This window comes from Scyliorhinus torazame, chromosome 5 (assembly GCF_047496885.1).
Source record: "Scyliorhinus torazame isolate Kashiwa2021f chromosome 5, sScyTor2.1, whole genome shotgun sequence".
Classification (NCBI taxonomy): Eukaryota; Metazoa; Chordata; class Chondrichthyes; order Carcharhiniformes; family Scyliorhinidae; genus Scyliorhinus; species Scyliorhinus torazame.
The window spans coordinates 108,189,126-108,205,618 of NC_092711.1; the positions used below are offsets into that span (position 1 = coordinate 108,189,126).

Below are 16,493 nucleotides of genomic sequence, written 5' to 3' on the forward strand. Positions count from 1 at the left end.
TGAGAGGGCATGAGGGGAGAGAAACTAGAGAAAGATGTGGGTTCAGGGCTCGGGAAAGGATTAAATTTAGAGACAGTTTGGTCCGGTGGGCTCGTGGGAGGGAGGGAAGCAGCAGAGGCAGCTGATCGGATTTACTCAATCTCAGTCACAAAGATGCTCCACAAGCGCCTCACACTTCTTGTTGGAGGTGAGGATGGAAGAGACAGGGAAGAGCGAGAGTACTTCAAAAGGATCTAACTTTTGTCAGAGAGGTATTTAACACAAATCAACTTTATTTGACTTTTAGCCCCTGTAAATGGGCTGGAGTTTGTTATCAGCAGAAAGAGACCCAAATGAACATGGTTCAGTCCTGAATGTGAGGAACAGCAAAATCCAATCACTGTGGTTCCTTATGGCCACGTTGGTGTCTCAGCAGGTTGGATGACTGAGTGAATCCCTTCCCACACTGAGAGCAGGTGAATGGCCTCTCCCCAGTATGAATTCGCTGGTGACTCAGCAGGGCAGATGACTGAGTGAATCCCTTCCCACACTTGGAGCAGGTGAATGGCCTCTCCCCAGTGTGAATTCGCTGGTGACTCAGCAGGGCAGATGACTGAGTGAATCCCTTCCCACACTTGGAGCAGGTGAATGGTCTCTCCCCAGTGTGAATTCGCTGATGTTCAGTGAGCTGAGTTGATCGCCTGAACCCAGTCCCGCAGTGAGAGCACCTAAACGGTCTCTCGTCAGTGTGAACATGTTGATGGCGCATCAATTCCCCAGAACCTTTATAGAACTTCCCGCAGTCTGAACATTGGAACGGTCTCTCATCAGTGTGAACTCGCTGGTGTGTCTGCAGGGCGGATGAGTGACTGAATCCCTTCCCACACTGAGAGCACGTGAATGGTCTCTCTCCAGCGTGAATACGTTGATGTTTCTGCAGGGTGGATGAATCACTGAATCCCTTCCCACACATAGAGCAGCTGAATGACCTCTTCCCAGTGTGAACTCGCTGGTGTCTCCGCAGGTTGGCTGAAAAAGTAAATCCCTTCCCACACTTGGAGCAGGTGAATGGCCTCTCCCCAGTGTGAATACGTTGGTGTTTCCGCAGGGCGGATGACTCAGTGAATCCCTTCCCACACTTGGAGCAGGCGAATGGTCTCTCCCCACTGTGACTGCGTCGATGAGTTTCCAACTTGGATGGGGAAGTGAATCCTTTCCCACAGTCTGCACATTTCCACGGTTTCTTGTCAGTGTGACTGCATTTGTGGCTTGTGAGGCCTGATGATCGAGCAAATCCTCGTCCACACACACAACACGTGTACGGTTTCTCCCCACTGTGGATGATGCTTTTTCCTTCCATGTTCAAAGTACGATGATATTCAGGATATGATAAATTCAGGATTCTGTCAGATCCTGATGTGATGCTTGGTTTGAGTTTCCGGACTTTGAAGCCTCCCCTTCGAACACCCTGTGAAACTGATTGAAAACAATAAATAGGGAGTGAGAGAGAACCCACAGAAACACAAAGGCAGGTTGTAAAATTGAGCTGAATGAATCTGGTCATTTGTGGGGCCGGCGCTGGGAAAAAGTGACCATGAAAACTGCTGGATTGTTGTAAAAACACAACTGGCCTCTTTGGGAGGAGCGAGAAAGAGGTGAAGAGGGATTTTGTATATCTACAAGACATATTAAGAGAGTAGTTGGCAAAGCAAATTCGATCTTGAGTTTCATAATCAGTAATATTGATACCAAAACTAAGCTTCTGGTGGCACAGTGATTAGCACTGCTGCCTCACAGCACCAGGGACGCGGGTTCGATTCCGGCCTTGGTGACTGTCTGTGTGGAGTTTGCACTTTCTCCCTGTGTCTGCGTGGGTTTCCACCCAGTGCTCAGGTTTCCTCCAACAGTCCAAAGAAGAGAAGGTAGGTGGATTGGCCTTGATAAATTGTCCCTTAGTGTCCAGGGATGTGCAGATAAGGTGGGGCTATGGGGTTACAGGGACAGTGCAGGGGTGTGGGCCTAGGCAGGGTGCCCTTTCAGAGGATAGGTGCAGGGTCGATGGGCCGAATGGCCCCCTTCTGCACTGTAGGAATGTTATGGTTCTAATTATATATTATGAATCTTTATAAAGCTCTGGTCACCACTCTTCATTGGATTGGATTTGTTTATTGTAACGTGTACCAAGGTGAAAAGTATTTTTCTGCGAGCAGCTCTACAGATCATTAAGTACAGGAAAAGAAAACAAAATACATAACAGGCAACTCAAGGTATACAATGTAACTACATCGACACCGGCATCGGGTGAAGCACACGGGGGTGTAGCGTTAATCAGGTCAGTTCATAAGAGGGTCGTTTAGGAGTCTGGTAACGGCGGGGAAGAAGCTGTTTTCGACAATGTTCAAGCGTGTTCATCTTCAGGAAGAATGTGAAGGTTCTTGAGAAGGTGCAGAGGAGATTCACCAGAATGGTTCCAATAAAGGAGGTTGAGGGGAGATTTGATTCAGGTCCACAACATTATGCCAGGTTTCCATCAGGTGGACTAAGAAACTCTGTTTCCAGTCACTGATCGTACAAGCAGTCGGGACACAGATTTAAAGTTTTGGGTAAAGCCTGGATTGAACAATATAAGATCCTGAGGGGTCTTGACAGGGTGGATGTGGAGAGTAGAGGATGTAGAATCTGGAACAAGGGGGTCACTGTTGCAAAATAAGGGGTCACCTATTTCAGATGGGGATAAGGATTTTTTTTTCTCTTGAGGGTTGCAAGACAGGGATTGGCACAGTGGTTAGCACTGCTGCCTCACAGCACCAGGGACTCAGATTCAATACCGACCCTGGGTGACTGTGTGGAGTTTGCACGTTCTCCCCATGTCTGTGTGGGTTTCCTCTGGGTGCTCCAGTTTCCTCACACAGTTCAAAGATGTGCAAGCTCGGTGGATCGGCCATGCTAAATTGCCCCTTCGTCTCCAAGGATGTGCACGTTGGGTGGGGTTATGAGGATGGAGTGGGTGGGATGGGGGGTGGCCTGGGTGGAGTGCTCTTTCAGAGGGTTGGTGCAGACCTGATGGGCCGAATGGGCTCCTTCTGCACTGTAGGGATTCTATGACTTTGGAACTTCCGTCCTTCAAATGCAGTGGAAGTAGTGTCCTTGAACATTTTTTTAAAAATAAATTGAAGTGCCCAATTCATTTTTTCCAATTATTGGGCAATTTGGCGTGACCAATCCACCCAACCTGCACATCTTTGGGTTGTGGGGGTGAAACCCATTCAAACAAGGGGAGAATGTGCAAACTCCACACAGACAGAGACCCAGAGCCTTGATCGAACCTTGGACCTCGGCGCCGTGAGGCAGCAGTGCTAACCACTGCACCACCGTGCTGCTCGGTCTTTGAATATTTTTAAGGCAGAGATGGATAGATTCTTGATAAGCAAGAGGGTGAAAGGTATCGGGGTCGGCAGGAATGTGGAGGGAGGTTAACATTTTTGAATGATGGAGCAGGCTCAAGGGGCCGACTCCGGGTTTGTATGTAAGGAGCAGGCTCGAGCAGCCGACTCCTAATTTGTGTGTAAGGAGCAGGCTCGAGGGGCCGACTCCCAGTTTGTGTGTAAGGAGCAGGCTCAAGGGGCCGACTCCTAGTTTGTGTGTAAGGAGCAGGCTCGAGGGTCCGACTCCTAGGTTGTGTGTAAGGAGCAGGCTCGAGGGGCCGGCTCCTAGTTGTGTGTAAGGAGCAGGCTCGAGCGGCCGACTCCTAGTTTGTGTGCAAGGAGCAGGCCCGAGGGGCCGACTCCTAGTTTGTATGTAAGGAGCAGACGTGAGGGGCCGGCTCCTAGTTTGTGTGTGGGCTCGAGGGGCCGACTCCTGGTTTGTATGTAACGAGCAATCTCGAGGGGCCGACTCCTGGTTTGTGTGTAAGGAGCAGGCTCGAGCGGCCGACTCCTGGTTTGTATGTAACGAGCAATCTCGAGGGGCCGACTCCTAGTTTGTGTGTAAGGAGCAGGCTCGAGGGCCGACTCCTAGTTTGTGTGTAAGGAGCAGGCTCGAGGGGCCGACTCCTAGTTTGTGTGTAAGGAGCAGGCTTGAGGGGCTGACTCCTGGGTTGTGTGTAAGGAGCAGGCTCGAGCAGCCGACTCCTAGTATGTATGTAACGAGCAATCTCGAGGCGCCGACTCCTAGTTTGTATGTAAGGAGCAGGCTCGAGGGGCCAACTATTTTTTTCAGAGACCCAAAAATTGTTTTTACTGTCCTAATGATTTTCCAGAGATCCAGGCATGAATCTCAGCAAGGCTGAAGGTAAAATTTTAATTAATTGAAAGTCTACTGCTGACCATGATGGCACTGCGAGCCTGGACAGGATGCCAACTCTCCCGGATTGACTGACTGGAGTCTCCAGGATTTGATTTTATTCATTTGTGGGAGTCACTGGCTGGGCCAACATTTATTGCCCATCCCTAATTTCCCTAGAAATGAGTGGCTTGCTCGGCCAATTGTCGATTGTTATAAAGACCCATCTGGTTCACTCATGTCCTTCAGTGAAGGAAATCTTCTATCCTTACCTGGTCTGGCCTACGTGTGATTCCAGATCCACAGTTAACTGGCTGACTCTTAAAATGCTCTCTGAGATGCACTCAGTTCAAGGGCAATTAGTGTTGGGCAGTGAATGCTGGCCCAGCCAGCGACACCCACATCCCGTGAATGAATAGAAAAGAAAATCTGCCATCCTTACCTGGTCTGGCCGACATGAACATAGAGTGCAGAAGGAGGCCATTCGGCCCATCGGGTCTGCACCGACCCACTTAAGCCCTCACTTCTACCCTATCCCCGTAACCCAATAACCCCTCCTAACCTTTTTGGACACTAAGGGCAATTTAGCATAGATTATCATAGAATTTACAGTGCAGAAGGAGGCCATTCGGCCCGTCGAGTCTGCACCGGCTCTTAGAAAGAGCACCCTACCCAAGGTCAACACCTACACCCTATCCCCATAACCCAGTAACACGGGGAGGATGTGCAGACTCCGTACACACAGTGACCCAGCGGGGAATCGAACCTGGGACCCTGGCGCTGTGAAGCCACAGTGCTGGCCACTTGGTGCTGCTGTGTTGCCCAATCCATTCTTTTATTTCCTCTAGACCCAACTAACCTAACGCACCCTCGGATGACCTCCCACATTCAACCTCCCTGTAATATTGAGTGAATCCAAAACTCTTGCTTATTCACACCAAGACGTGGTCACCCATCACCCCTGGCTCACTGACCTATAAAATTTCCCGTTAAAGAAGCACCTTTTCCTCCAGGGTTGTGTCTCCCTATCTCTGTCATCCCATGCAGCCGCCGAGATGTTTGCTCTCATCTAATTCTGGACGCAGACTGAGATAGACAATTGTTAATCAGGAAGGGAATCAAGGTTATGGGGATAAGACGGGAAAGTGGAGTTGAGGAGATCAGATCAGCCACGATTTCATGGAATGGCAGGGCAGACTCGATGGGCCGAATGGCCTACTTCTGCTCTGCATCTTACATCTTATGGTCATGAGCATTTGCAATATTAATCACTCTATGAATGGTGGCTGTTCTTTCAGTTGCCTGATAGCCAAGCTCTGGAAATTCTTCCTTCAACCTCCGCTGCTCACTCCTTTACTTGCCTATTTTAAAACCTACCTTGTACAAGCTTTGTCCACCTGCTCTGATATCTCCCTGTGTGGCTCAGTGTCAAATGTTGCTTTGAATTGGGCGACACCTCGATGCCTTAGAAAAAAAAATGGATCAAATTGAAGCATGTTTCTCTCTTTCAAATCCTCGACATGTTGCATAATTACTCTTGGTGGCTGAGGGTGCACCAGGATGTCCATCGCCACCTGAACCAGTGTCGCCTCTGCGTCCACATGAATCCAGCTCTTGAGAACAGAAAGGTCCCAAAGGAGACTCTCCCCTGGCCACCGGGATCGAGGCCCCGCCCACACTATTGCGTCACATACGGCGCATGCGCTTCACTCCCGACTGATTAGTGGCGGCCAGTTACCTGGGCCTGTTCATGGGGAAAAGCCTCGGCGTTCCAAACCCGGGGCCTCCGGTTCTTATTGAGGTTGTGAGACCTGCACTGGGTGTTTATGAAGCCTCCGCTCCCTCTCCAACCCCACTCCCGGCTCCATTCCTCCCTCCGGCCCACCGACTCTCACCCGTTCAGAAAACCGTCTCCCGCACGCACAGGGCCCCGAGCAAAGTGACACTGCGCATGCTCCACATACAGCCCAGCATTGCGCCTGGGCAGTTCGCTCCTGTGGAGTGAATAGAGTACTTGCACACCCGAAGTGAATGCTGGGTATGTCAGCGCCATTGAACCGTGAAACTGCAGAGAAAATAAATTTTTACCCAACTGAGATGAATTGCTTTTCAAAAATTTCAGACTCATTGTTGTGAATAGATGATCGCTTAGATATATTTTTGAATGTTTCTAATTAAGGGGCAATTTAGAGTGTCCAATTCACCTACCCTACACATTTTCTTGGGATTATCATAGAATTTACAGTGCAGAAGGTGGCCATTCGGCCCATCGAGTCTGCACCGGCTCTTGGAAAGAGCACCCTAACCAAGGTCAACACCTCCACCCTATCCCTATAACCCAGTAACTCCACCCAACACTAAGGGCAATTTTGGACACTAAGGGCAATTTTATCATGGCCAATCCACCTAACCTGCACATCTTTGGACTGTGGGAGGAAACCGGAGCACCCGGAGGAAACCCATGCACACACGAGGAAGATGTGCAGACTCCGCACAGACAGTGACCCAAGCCAGAATCGAACCTGGGACCCTGGAGCTGTGAAGCAATTGGGCTATCCACAATGCTACCGTGCTGCCCGGGATGTAGGGGGTAAAACCCATGCAGACATGGGTGTGACCCGCGGCCGGATTGAACACAGGTTCTCGGAACCGTGAGAAGCAGTGCTGACTTCCGGTTGTGGCTATGCGGAGCTAAGCCGCACATTCGGCGGTTCCCGCTAAAACGGACTTTTGGGCTCTCCAGAGGAGCCCCAACGGAAATTTTTCGACGACTTCCAGTGTGGAAAGGTGATAGCAAGGTTCACCCCCATAGTATATGGATTGGACCAGGAGCGGAGCAGTCAAAAAAGCGTTTTTGGAGCAGCGAAAAATGCAAGGGAGAAAAAACAAGATGGCGGCGGGCAGAGATCAAGCGGCATGGGTGCAGGAGCAGCAGGAGTTTCTCAAGCGCTGATTTGAGGAGCTGAAGAAAGAGGTGCTGGCGCCAATGCTGACGGCGAAAGAGGGGTTAGCGGAGACCCAGAAGGCGGCGATCAGGGAGGTGCGGGAAAAAACACGGAGAACGAGGATGAGATCTTGGGCCTGGCGGTGAAGATGGAGGCACACGAGGCGCTGCACAAGAGGTGGGCGGAAAGATTTGAGGACCTGGAGAACAGGTCAAGGAGGAAGAATCTTCGGATTCTGGGTCTCCCTGAAGGAGTGGACGTGGCTGATGCTGGGGCATATGTGAGCACGATGCTCAACTCGCTGATGGGTACGGGGGCCTTTACGAGTCCCCTGGAGCTAGAAGGGGCTCATCGGGTCCTGGCGAGGAGACCCAAGGCCAACGAGCCGCCAAGGGCAGTAGTGGTGAGATTTCACCATTTCGTGGATAGAGAATGTGTCTTGAGATGGGCCAAGAAAGAGCGGAGCAGCAGGTGGGAGAATATGGAGATCCGAATCTATCAGGACTGGAGTGTAGAGGTGGCAAAGAAGAGAGCTGGTTTTAATCGGGCCAAGGCGGTGCTCCATCGGAAGAAGGTGAGGTTCGGAATGCTGCAGCCAGCGCGATTGTGGGTCACGTTTCAGGATCGACACCACTACTTCGAAATGCCTGAGGAGGCTTGGACCTTTATACAAACTGAAAAGTTGGACTCAAACTGAGGGTTTGTGGTTGTGGGGGGGATGTCAGTTGTATACAGGGTTTTAACTATGCGCAAGGAATGTTCCACGAGTTGGGTGATGGATGGGGATGGGGGAAGAGATCTGATGGGGAGACTGTGAGAGAATGTGGGCGCCGGTGCTGGAGGGAGAGGAGGCACGGGGATGGGGGAATTGAGATAAGGCCACAACAGGAGCGGCGCCAGAGGGGGCGGGGCCGGCTCAGGAAAGCGCTGGCTTTTTCCCGCGCTAGTGAAGGACGGAAGGGGGTGGAGGAGCGCACACTGATTGCTGGGGAGGAGGGATTCCCACACGGGAGGGGTCAATGGGACAGCGGGGGAGGCCGGGGTCAGCAGGAGTCAGCTGACTTACGGGAGTGTTATGGGGGGAGCAAAAGAGCTAGATACAGATCTAGCGGGGGAGGGGGGAGGAAAAAGGGTTGCTGCTGCATTGGCCGATGGGGAACTGGAAACAGAAGAGGTGGTCGGGGCGGGGGCCCCCGGCTGGGAGACTGGAGAGTGCGGGAGGCGCGGGCACGGGACTGGCCTAGAAAAGAAGATGGCTAGTCGGCGGGGGGGGGGGGGGGGGGGGGGGATCCAGCTGATAACTTGGAATGTGAGGGGCCTGAATGGGCTGGTTAAGAGGGCCCGAGTGTTCGCGCACTTAAAGGGACTGAAAGCAGACACAGTCATGCTTCAGGAGACACATTTGAAGGTGGCAGACCAGGTCAGGTTAAGAAAGGGATGGGTAGGACAGGTATTCCATTCGAGGCTGGATGCGAAGAACAGAGGGGTGGCAATACTGGTGGGGAGGCGGGTGTCGTTTGAAGCCAAGAATATTGTAGTGGACAATGGAGGTCGATACGTGATGGTGAGCGGTAAGTTGCAGGGGGCGTGGGTGGTATTGGTAAACGTATACGCCCCGAAGTGGGATGATGCTGGATTTATGAAGCGCATGTTGGGGCGGATTCCGGATCGGGAGGCAGGAAGCTTGATAAGGATGTAGCAGGTTACAGAGGGATATAGATAAGCTGCAGAGCTGGGCTGAGAGGTGGCAAATGGAGTTTAATGTAGAGAAGTGTGAGGTGATTCACTTTGGAAGGAGTAACAGGAATGCGGAATATTTGGCTAATGGTAAAGTTCTTGAAAGTGTGGATGAGCAGAGGGATCTAGGTGTCCATGTACATAGATCCCTGAAAGTTGCCACCCAGGTTGATAGGGTTGTGAAGAAGGCCTATGGAGTGTTGGCCTTTATTGGTAGAGGGATTGAGTTCCGGAGTCGGGAGGTCATGTTGCAGCTGTACAGAACTCTGGTTCGGCCGCATTTGGAGTATTGCGTACAGTTCTGGTCACCGCATTATAGGAAGGACGTGGAGGCTTTGAAGCGGGTGCAGAGGAGATTTACCAGGATGTTGCCTGGTATGGAGGGAAAATCTTATGAGGAAAGGCTGATGGACTTGAGGTTGTTTTCGTTGGAGAGAAGAAGGTTAAGAGGAGACTTAATAGAGGCATACAAAATGATCAGGGGGTTAGATAGGGTGGACAGTGAGAGCCTTCTTCCGCGGATGGAAATGGCTGGCACGAGGGGACATAGCTTTAAACTGAGGGGTAATAGATATAGGACAGGGGTCAGAGTTAGGTTCTTTACGCAAAGAGTAGTGAGGCCATGGAATGCCCTACCTGCTACAGTAGTGAACTCGCCAACATTGAGGGCATTTAAAAGTTTATTGGATAAACATATGGATGATAATGGCATAGTGTAGGTTAGATGGCTTTTGTTTCGGTGCAACATCGTGGGCCGAAGGGCCTGTACTGCGCTGTATTGTTCTATGTTCGATGTTCTATAATGGGGGGGGGGGATTTCAACACGGCGTTGGACCCAACATTAGATCGCTCCAGATCTAGGACGGGGAAGAGGCCGGCTGCGGCCAAGGTGCTTAGGGGGTTTATGGACCAGATGGGGGGAGTAGACCCGTGGAGATTTGCTAGGCCCCTGTCCAGGGAATTTTCTTTTTTCTCCCACGTACACAGAGCCTACTCCCAGATAGATTTTTTTGTTTTGAGCAAGGCGCTGATCCCGAAAGTGGAGGGAACGGAGTACTCAGCCATAGCTATCTCAGACCACACCCCACACTGGGTGGAGCTGGAGTTGGGAGAGGAGAGGGACCAACGCCCGCTGTGGCGTCTGGATGTGGGATTACTGGCGGATTAGGAGGGGTGCGGGGGTGCATTGAAAGGTATTTGGAGGCCAACGACAATGGGGAGGTGCAGGTGGGGGTAGTATGGGAGGCGCTGAAGGTGGTGGTCAGGGGAAAGTTAATCTCCATCAGGGCTGACAGGGAGAAGAGAGAGGGCAGGGAAAGGGAGAGGTTAGTGGGGGAGATCCTAAGGGTAGGCAGGAGATATGCAGAGGCCCCCGAGGAGCTAAGTGCTATCACGGAGACCGTGTAAACTGTACAAAATGAAAAATCCAAAAACTAGATTGAATATAATAATAATCTTTATTATTGTCACAGGTAGGCTTACAATAACACTGCAAAAAGTTACTGTGGAAAGCCCCTAGTCGCCATATTCGGGCGTTGTTTGGGTACACAGAGGGAGAATTGAGAATGTCCAAATTACCTTACAGCACATCTTTCGGGACTTGTGGGAGTAAACCGGAGCACCGGCCGAAACCCACACAGACACAGGGAGAACATGCAGACTCCGCACAGATACCCAAGCCAGAATCGAACCTGGGACCCTGGAGTTGTGAAGCCACAGTGCTAACCACTGTGCTACTGTGCTGCTCATATAAATACTGTGTTAGGTTTTTCCATTAGAAACAAGTTGTAGATGACCATCATCTCCTGGATTGTGCCCAGACTTAAATTCTCTTCCTGCTGTACAAACCTCCCCCAGATCGTCCTTTCTGAGTTCCTGCCAGGTGATGTTAAACACTAAGGTAGCAAAGACAAAAATCTACAACAATGGGTTTAACACAAAGCTGATTTATTTGAGGAATAACAAGAGTACTAAGCACTTATAATTATTAACATCAGCAGAAACACCAAAAGTCAAAATGAACATGGTTTAGTCCGGGACGTGGTTAACAGCAGCAATAACAGCAGAATTCAACTCCTGCAGTCACTCGTGAACTCGCTGGTGTCTAACCAGGTTGTTTAACTGAGCAAATCCCTTCCCACACTTACAGCAGGTAAACAACCTCTCACCAGTGTGAACTCGCTGGTGTCTCAGAAAGTTGGATGAACAGGCGAATCCCTTCCCACATTCAGAGCAGGTGAACGGTCTCTCACCAGTGTGTGCACATTGGTGTGTCAGCATTTCACATCTGCTTTTAAAGCTCTTCTCACAGTCAGAACATTTAAATGGTCTATTGTTAGTATGAACACGTTGGTGCGCAGTGAGGAGTGATGACCGAGTGAATTTCTTACCACAGATGGAACAGGTGAATGGCCTCTCCCCAGCATGAGCTTGCTTGTGTGTTCGAAGATCAGATGAATTTGTGAAACCTTTCTCACAAACAGAGCAAGTGTACGGTCTTTCCCCAATGTGAAATCGCTTGTGTATCAGAAGGTGGGATGAGCGAGCATATCCGTTACAACATTCGGATCAGATAAATGGTCTCTCCCCTGTGTAACCCCACTGGTGTGTCAGAAAGTCAGATGAATTAATGAATCCCTTCCCACACACAGAGCAGATGAAGAGTCTTTCTCCAGTGTGATTGCATTGATGAATTTGCAGTGTGGATGGATAAGTGAATCCCTTCCCACAGTCCCTACATTTCCACGGTTTATCCATGCTGCCGTTGTCTCTCCAGGTTGGATGATCACTTTGTGTCTTGTTTACACACAGATCACTTGTATAGTTTACCCCCACTGTAAATGGTGTGATGTTTGTTTCAGGCTGTATAACTGGTTAAAGCTCTTTCCACAGTCAGCTCACTGGGACACTCTCGCTCAGTGTGAGTGTATCTCAGTGCTTTTGCAGTCACTCCATTCTTTCAAATCCTTTCCCACAGACAGAAATAACATTCTCCTTCCACATTCAAAGGCTGATGATATTCTGGTCCTCAGGCAGCACGGTAGCACAGTGGTTAGCACAGTTGCTTCACAGCTCCAGGGTCCCAGGTTCGATTCCCGGCTTGGGTCACTGCCTGTGTGGAGTCTGCACGTTCTCCCCATGTCTGCGTGGATTTCCTCTGGGTGCTCCGGTTTCCTCCCACAGTACAAAGATGTGCAGGTTAGGTGGATTGGCTATGCTAAATAGCCCTTGGTGTCCAAAAAAAGTTAGGTGGTGTTACTGGGTAACGGGGATAGGTTCGATGTGTGGGCTTAAGTGGGGTGCTCTTTCCAAGGGCCGGTGCAGACTCGATGGGCTGAATGGCCTCCTTCTGCACTGTAAATTCTATGATTCTATGATAAGATTTCCTGTCTACAAATCCTCCCGTTCAAATACCCTGGAAAATGAAACATAAATAGGTTATTTGGCTCAATGAGCTTCTCCTAGTGATTAAGCTTCTCCTATCTTCATCCAATTCCACCTGCCTCATCCAATCTCATCAGTTTATCCGTTTATCTTCATCGCTCTAATTTTCTCATGTAGTTTCCATTTGAAAGAATCTTCAGCTTTTTGACACAGTTCCACATTCTAACCACTCTGAGGAAACACATTTCTGCTTATTTCCCTGTGGATTTGTCAGTACCTATCTTGTATTCATGTCTCTAGTTTAGGAACCTCCCACAAATTGAAACAGTCTCCCCACATCTATTCCTGCAATTCATTCATAAATTTTGAAGACCTTCATCAGGGGATTGCAAATTTTCCTTTTTCTAAATGAAAAACCCCAACTAGCCAATCTTCTCTAATCGTTTCAATCTCTATGCTTAAGCAAACCGTCACTGTTGGTCCAGGATAGAAATTCAAATGAGACAAACATGTCTCTTGGTTTGAGATTTCTGTGTGTAAATCCTCCCTTTCTAAACCCCTGTAAAAGAAGTTTCCAGAATCCATCCCTGTCAGTCCAGGAGAGAAATTCACAACATCCTCTCCTCCCGCTGACAGGACAGAGATCACCGCGCATGCGCTCTGTTGCACATTGTCCTTGGTAACCCGGGCCGGTCACTGAGAGGTTGAACAGGCCGGTACAAAGGCAGCACCAGGAGCTTCCTATTCGGGTATTAGGTAATTCGCAAAGTATTTACAATGTAGTCCTCCTCTACCCACCGGCTCCGTCGCTCCCTCCGCACTTTCGCCGCCTCTGACCTGGCGCAGGCCGAAACAAACAAGATTCTGGTCATCGCCATCACTGGCACTGCGCCTGCGCATTGGTCTCTTCTGTATGGATGGGGGATATTCTCCATCGCGGGGCATGTTGGGTATATATATCGCCATTGGCAGTCTCCATTCGTTTACACTGATATTTTATTGTATTGAGATGGAGACGTGGGCATGAGTGTCAATAACCAAAACTGTAGATAAAACGAAGTGCACGTTCCTTCCATTATTTACAGGAGAGAACAGACCAAGAGGACCAAGAACAGAAAGCTTGAGAAAAAAAATAGTGACATCGAAACAAACCTGTTGGACTTTAACCTGGTGTTGTAAGACTTCGTACTGTGCTCACCCCAGTCCAACGCCGGCATCTCCACATCATATTTACAGGAAAGAAGGGGATTGAGGATCAGTGAAGAATAGAGATCAAAAGAACATAAGAAATAGGAGCAGAATTGGGCCATTCGGCCCATCGAGTCTGCTCCGCCGTTCAATCCTGGTCTTTATGTTCCTCAAATTCCAGTATAATTCAGAATATTCTCTCCTCCTGCGCTCTGGTGTCCTGTGCTGTGGATCGGGGATATTCGCCACAGCGGGGAATGCTGTGTAATAGTCCCGTCATTGAATGTCTCCATTAGTTTATAGTGATTTTTTATGCTGAATGGAGAGATTAAAAAACAAGTTAATGATCTTACTGAGAGCCAGTGGGCCAGGATATAAAATGAATGAATTAGTACAGAATCTCAAGGGATCTACACCATAATTCCATCCTGGTTATTGTAACAGCAACAATATCAGAACCAACGACGATGAACAGATGTAAACTCATTAATGGTCAGTAAACGGGGGTTAACGAATGAAGCTTTTCCCTGTGCAAAATATTTGCACAGCGAATCATGAATCAAATCCTTTCGTCTTTGAAAATTGGAGTGTTAACAATTGGAAATGGTGAGTGAACCCCTTTGGACATGTGTAATATCTGAATGGTCCCTCTCCAATGTTTCTGTGTTATTGTGTCAGTAAATGGACGACCCCGTGAATCCACAATTAGCTGGCGAATAGTCTTTTTGCAGAGTGAGTGTATCCTTGCGTTTTCTGCCTGGAATGGCAAACAAGGATCATCCATAATCAACAGTAACTACTTGCATTTATAGAGCACATTCACTATGTTTATAAAAATTTGAAGCAATTCACAGAAGCATTAATACTCTCCATATTAAGGGAATCATTCCAACATATCATGCTTGTGCCTTCAACATCTTCCCCAAAACACTGCAATAATTTCTGTGCAATAAAAGAAGAAAGTTCAAGTTTTGCCAAAGTAAATCGGTGACTTTGGAAAACAGTCTTTGACACTGTGTAGATTTAGATTTATTGTCACATGTACCGAGGTACAGTGAAAAGTATTGTCATGCGTATAGTCCAGGCAGATCTTTCTATACATGGAAAACATAGGGCATACAATAAATACACAACGTATATACATAAACCTGGACAATGGGTGAAGCACATGGAGTACAGTGCTACAAGAATAGAGAAGATGCATAGAGAGATTAGTTCAGTCCATAAGAGGGCCATTCAGGAGGCTGGTAACAATGGGGAAGAAGCTGTTTTTGAATCTGTTGGTGTGTGTTCTCAGAGTTTCGTATCTTCTGCCCAGTGGAAGCGGTTAACGGTCACCATCCTGCTTCAGCCACTGGAGGATGGTTCACATCAGAGGATGGGGGAGGGGGGACAATAAATAAGAGCTTACACCTTGCACTCAAATCAATGAGGACTCTGATCTCTGGTAAGGACGGAAACCTTGGCAGGTGGGCGGGGAAGATTCAGAAACACCCGCTGGAGGCCCCAAACCCCCAATAAGACCCACTGATTTTATTGTCAGTTTGCGGACAGGAGCTGGAGAACTGAACCCAGGCAGAGGAGAGGGAGGGAGAAAACTGGGAGTGGAGGAAAGAGTGCAGATGGTGAGATGGGTTTGGATTTCAGCCCAAGGAGGAGGGAGAGTGTGTGGGACGGGGATTTACAGGCCTCTTTACAGTTCTATCATCCTTGTTTTCTTTATAAAATCAATTCCACAGGATATTAGGAGAGGATTTGCAGTCAGACATCAGAAACATCATTTCAAGATCTGACAGCTGCTCCATTTATTGACACCTATCATCGGAATTTGAACATGGAGCGAAAATGCACCGTTCACCAGAGTGAGAAACCCTACACATGTTCAGTGCGTGGACGAGGCTTCAGCCATTCATCCGGCCTGTCGAGACACAAGCGCAGCCACACCATGGGGAAACCGTGGAAATGTGGGGACTGTGAGAAGGAATTCAATTACCCATCGGAGCTGGAAACTCATCGCCACAGTCACACTGGAGAGAGGCCATTCACCTGCTCAGTGTGTGTTGGGGGGTGGGGGGATTCACTGCATTATTCATCTTCCAGTCACACCAGAGAATTCACACACTGGAAAAGCGGTTCAGCTGCTCATTCTGTGGAACGAATTTCAGGCAGTCATTCGCCCTCACTGCACCAGCGAGGTCACACCAGGGAGAAACCATTCATCTGCTCCCTGTGTGGGAATGGATTCACTCAGTCATCTCAGCTGCTGATACACCAGCGAATCCACACTGGCGGAAGGCCATTCACCTGTTCTGTGTGCGAGAAGAGATTTGCTCAGTCATCTGCCCTGCTGACACACCAGAGGGTTCACACTGGGAAGAGGGCATTTGGTTGCCTTGAGTGTGGGAAGGGGTTCACTCAGTTATCCAACCTGCTGACACATGAGCGAGTTCACAAGTGAAGTTGGATTCTGTTGTTAATGCTGCTGTTAATCACACTGAACAATGTTCATTCCGACAGTTCGAGTTTGTTTCTGCTGATGTTCAAGGTTATTCAGGGGAGATGGTGGTGTTGTTGTAATGTCACTAGATTAGTAATCCAGAGGCCCAGGTTAATTCTCTGAGGACATAGGTTCAAATTCCCACACATGCTCTTGCATGGACTCGATGGGCCAAATGGCCCCCTTCTGTGGCGTCACCATTCTGATTCTAAGACTGAATCTCTAAGACTGATTCTAAGACTGAATTCAGCAGTAGCTGAGATAATATAAATTCAGTTACAAAATCTGGAAAGCTAGTCTCAGTTAATGATGACAATGAACCCAGCATCGATTTTTTTTTAAAACAAATTTGGTTCGCTAATGTCCTTTCAGGAAAGCTGCCATCCTTATCTGATCTGGCCAACATGCAACTCCAGATCAACAGCAATGTGGTTGCCACTTAACTTCCCTCTGAAATGGGCCTCGAGGTCACTCAGTTCAAG

General features: G+C 49.0%; 1 protein-coding gene and 1 pseudogene across 5 annotated transcripts; one reads left to right on the plus strand and one right to left on the minus strand.

Annotated features, from left to right (window-relative positions):
* The window catches only part of LOC140419357 (uncharacterized), a 34,460-nt pseudogene extending 18,242 nt beyond the window's left edge, over positions 1–16,218 (plus strand).
* Positions 255–6,185, minus strand: LOC140419346 (uncharacterized). 5 transcript variants are annotated; one of them, XM_072503215.1, is made up of 3 exons: positions 6,156–6,185; positions 4,703–5,724; positions 255–1,455 (listed from the first exon to the last, which is right to left on the minus strand). In XM_072503215.1, exons 2-3 carry the CDS (start codon positions 4,722–4,724, stop codon positions 377–379), a joined length of 1,101 nt encoding a protein of 366 aa, XP_072359316.1. In that variant the 5' UTR covers positions 4,725–5,724; positions 6,156–6,185; the 3' UTR covers positions 255–376. The 5 variants fall into 5 exon arrangements, with proteins under 5 accessions (XP_072359316.1, XP_072359318.1, XP_072359315.1 ...); XM_072503217.1 differs by having other exon boundaries at positions 5,638–5,724; positions 6,156–6,183; XM_072503214.1 differs by lacking the exon at positions 6,156–6,185 and adding an exon at positions 5,999–6,139.
* Positions 16,219–16,493: the final 275 nt, after the last annotated feature.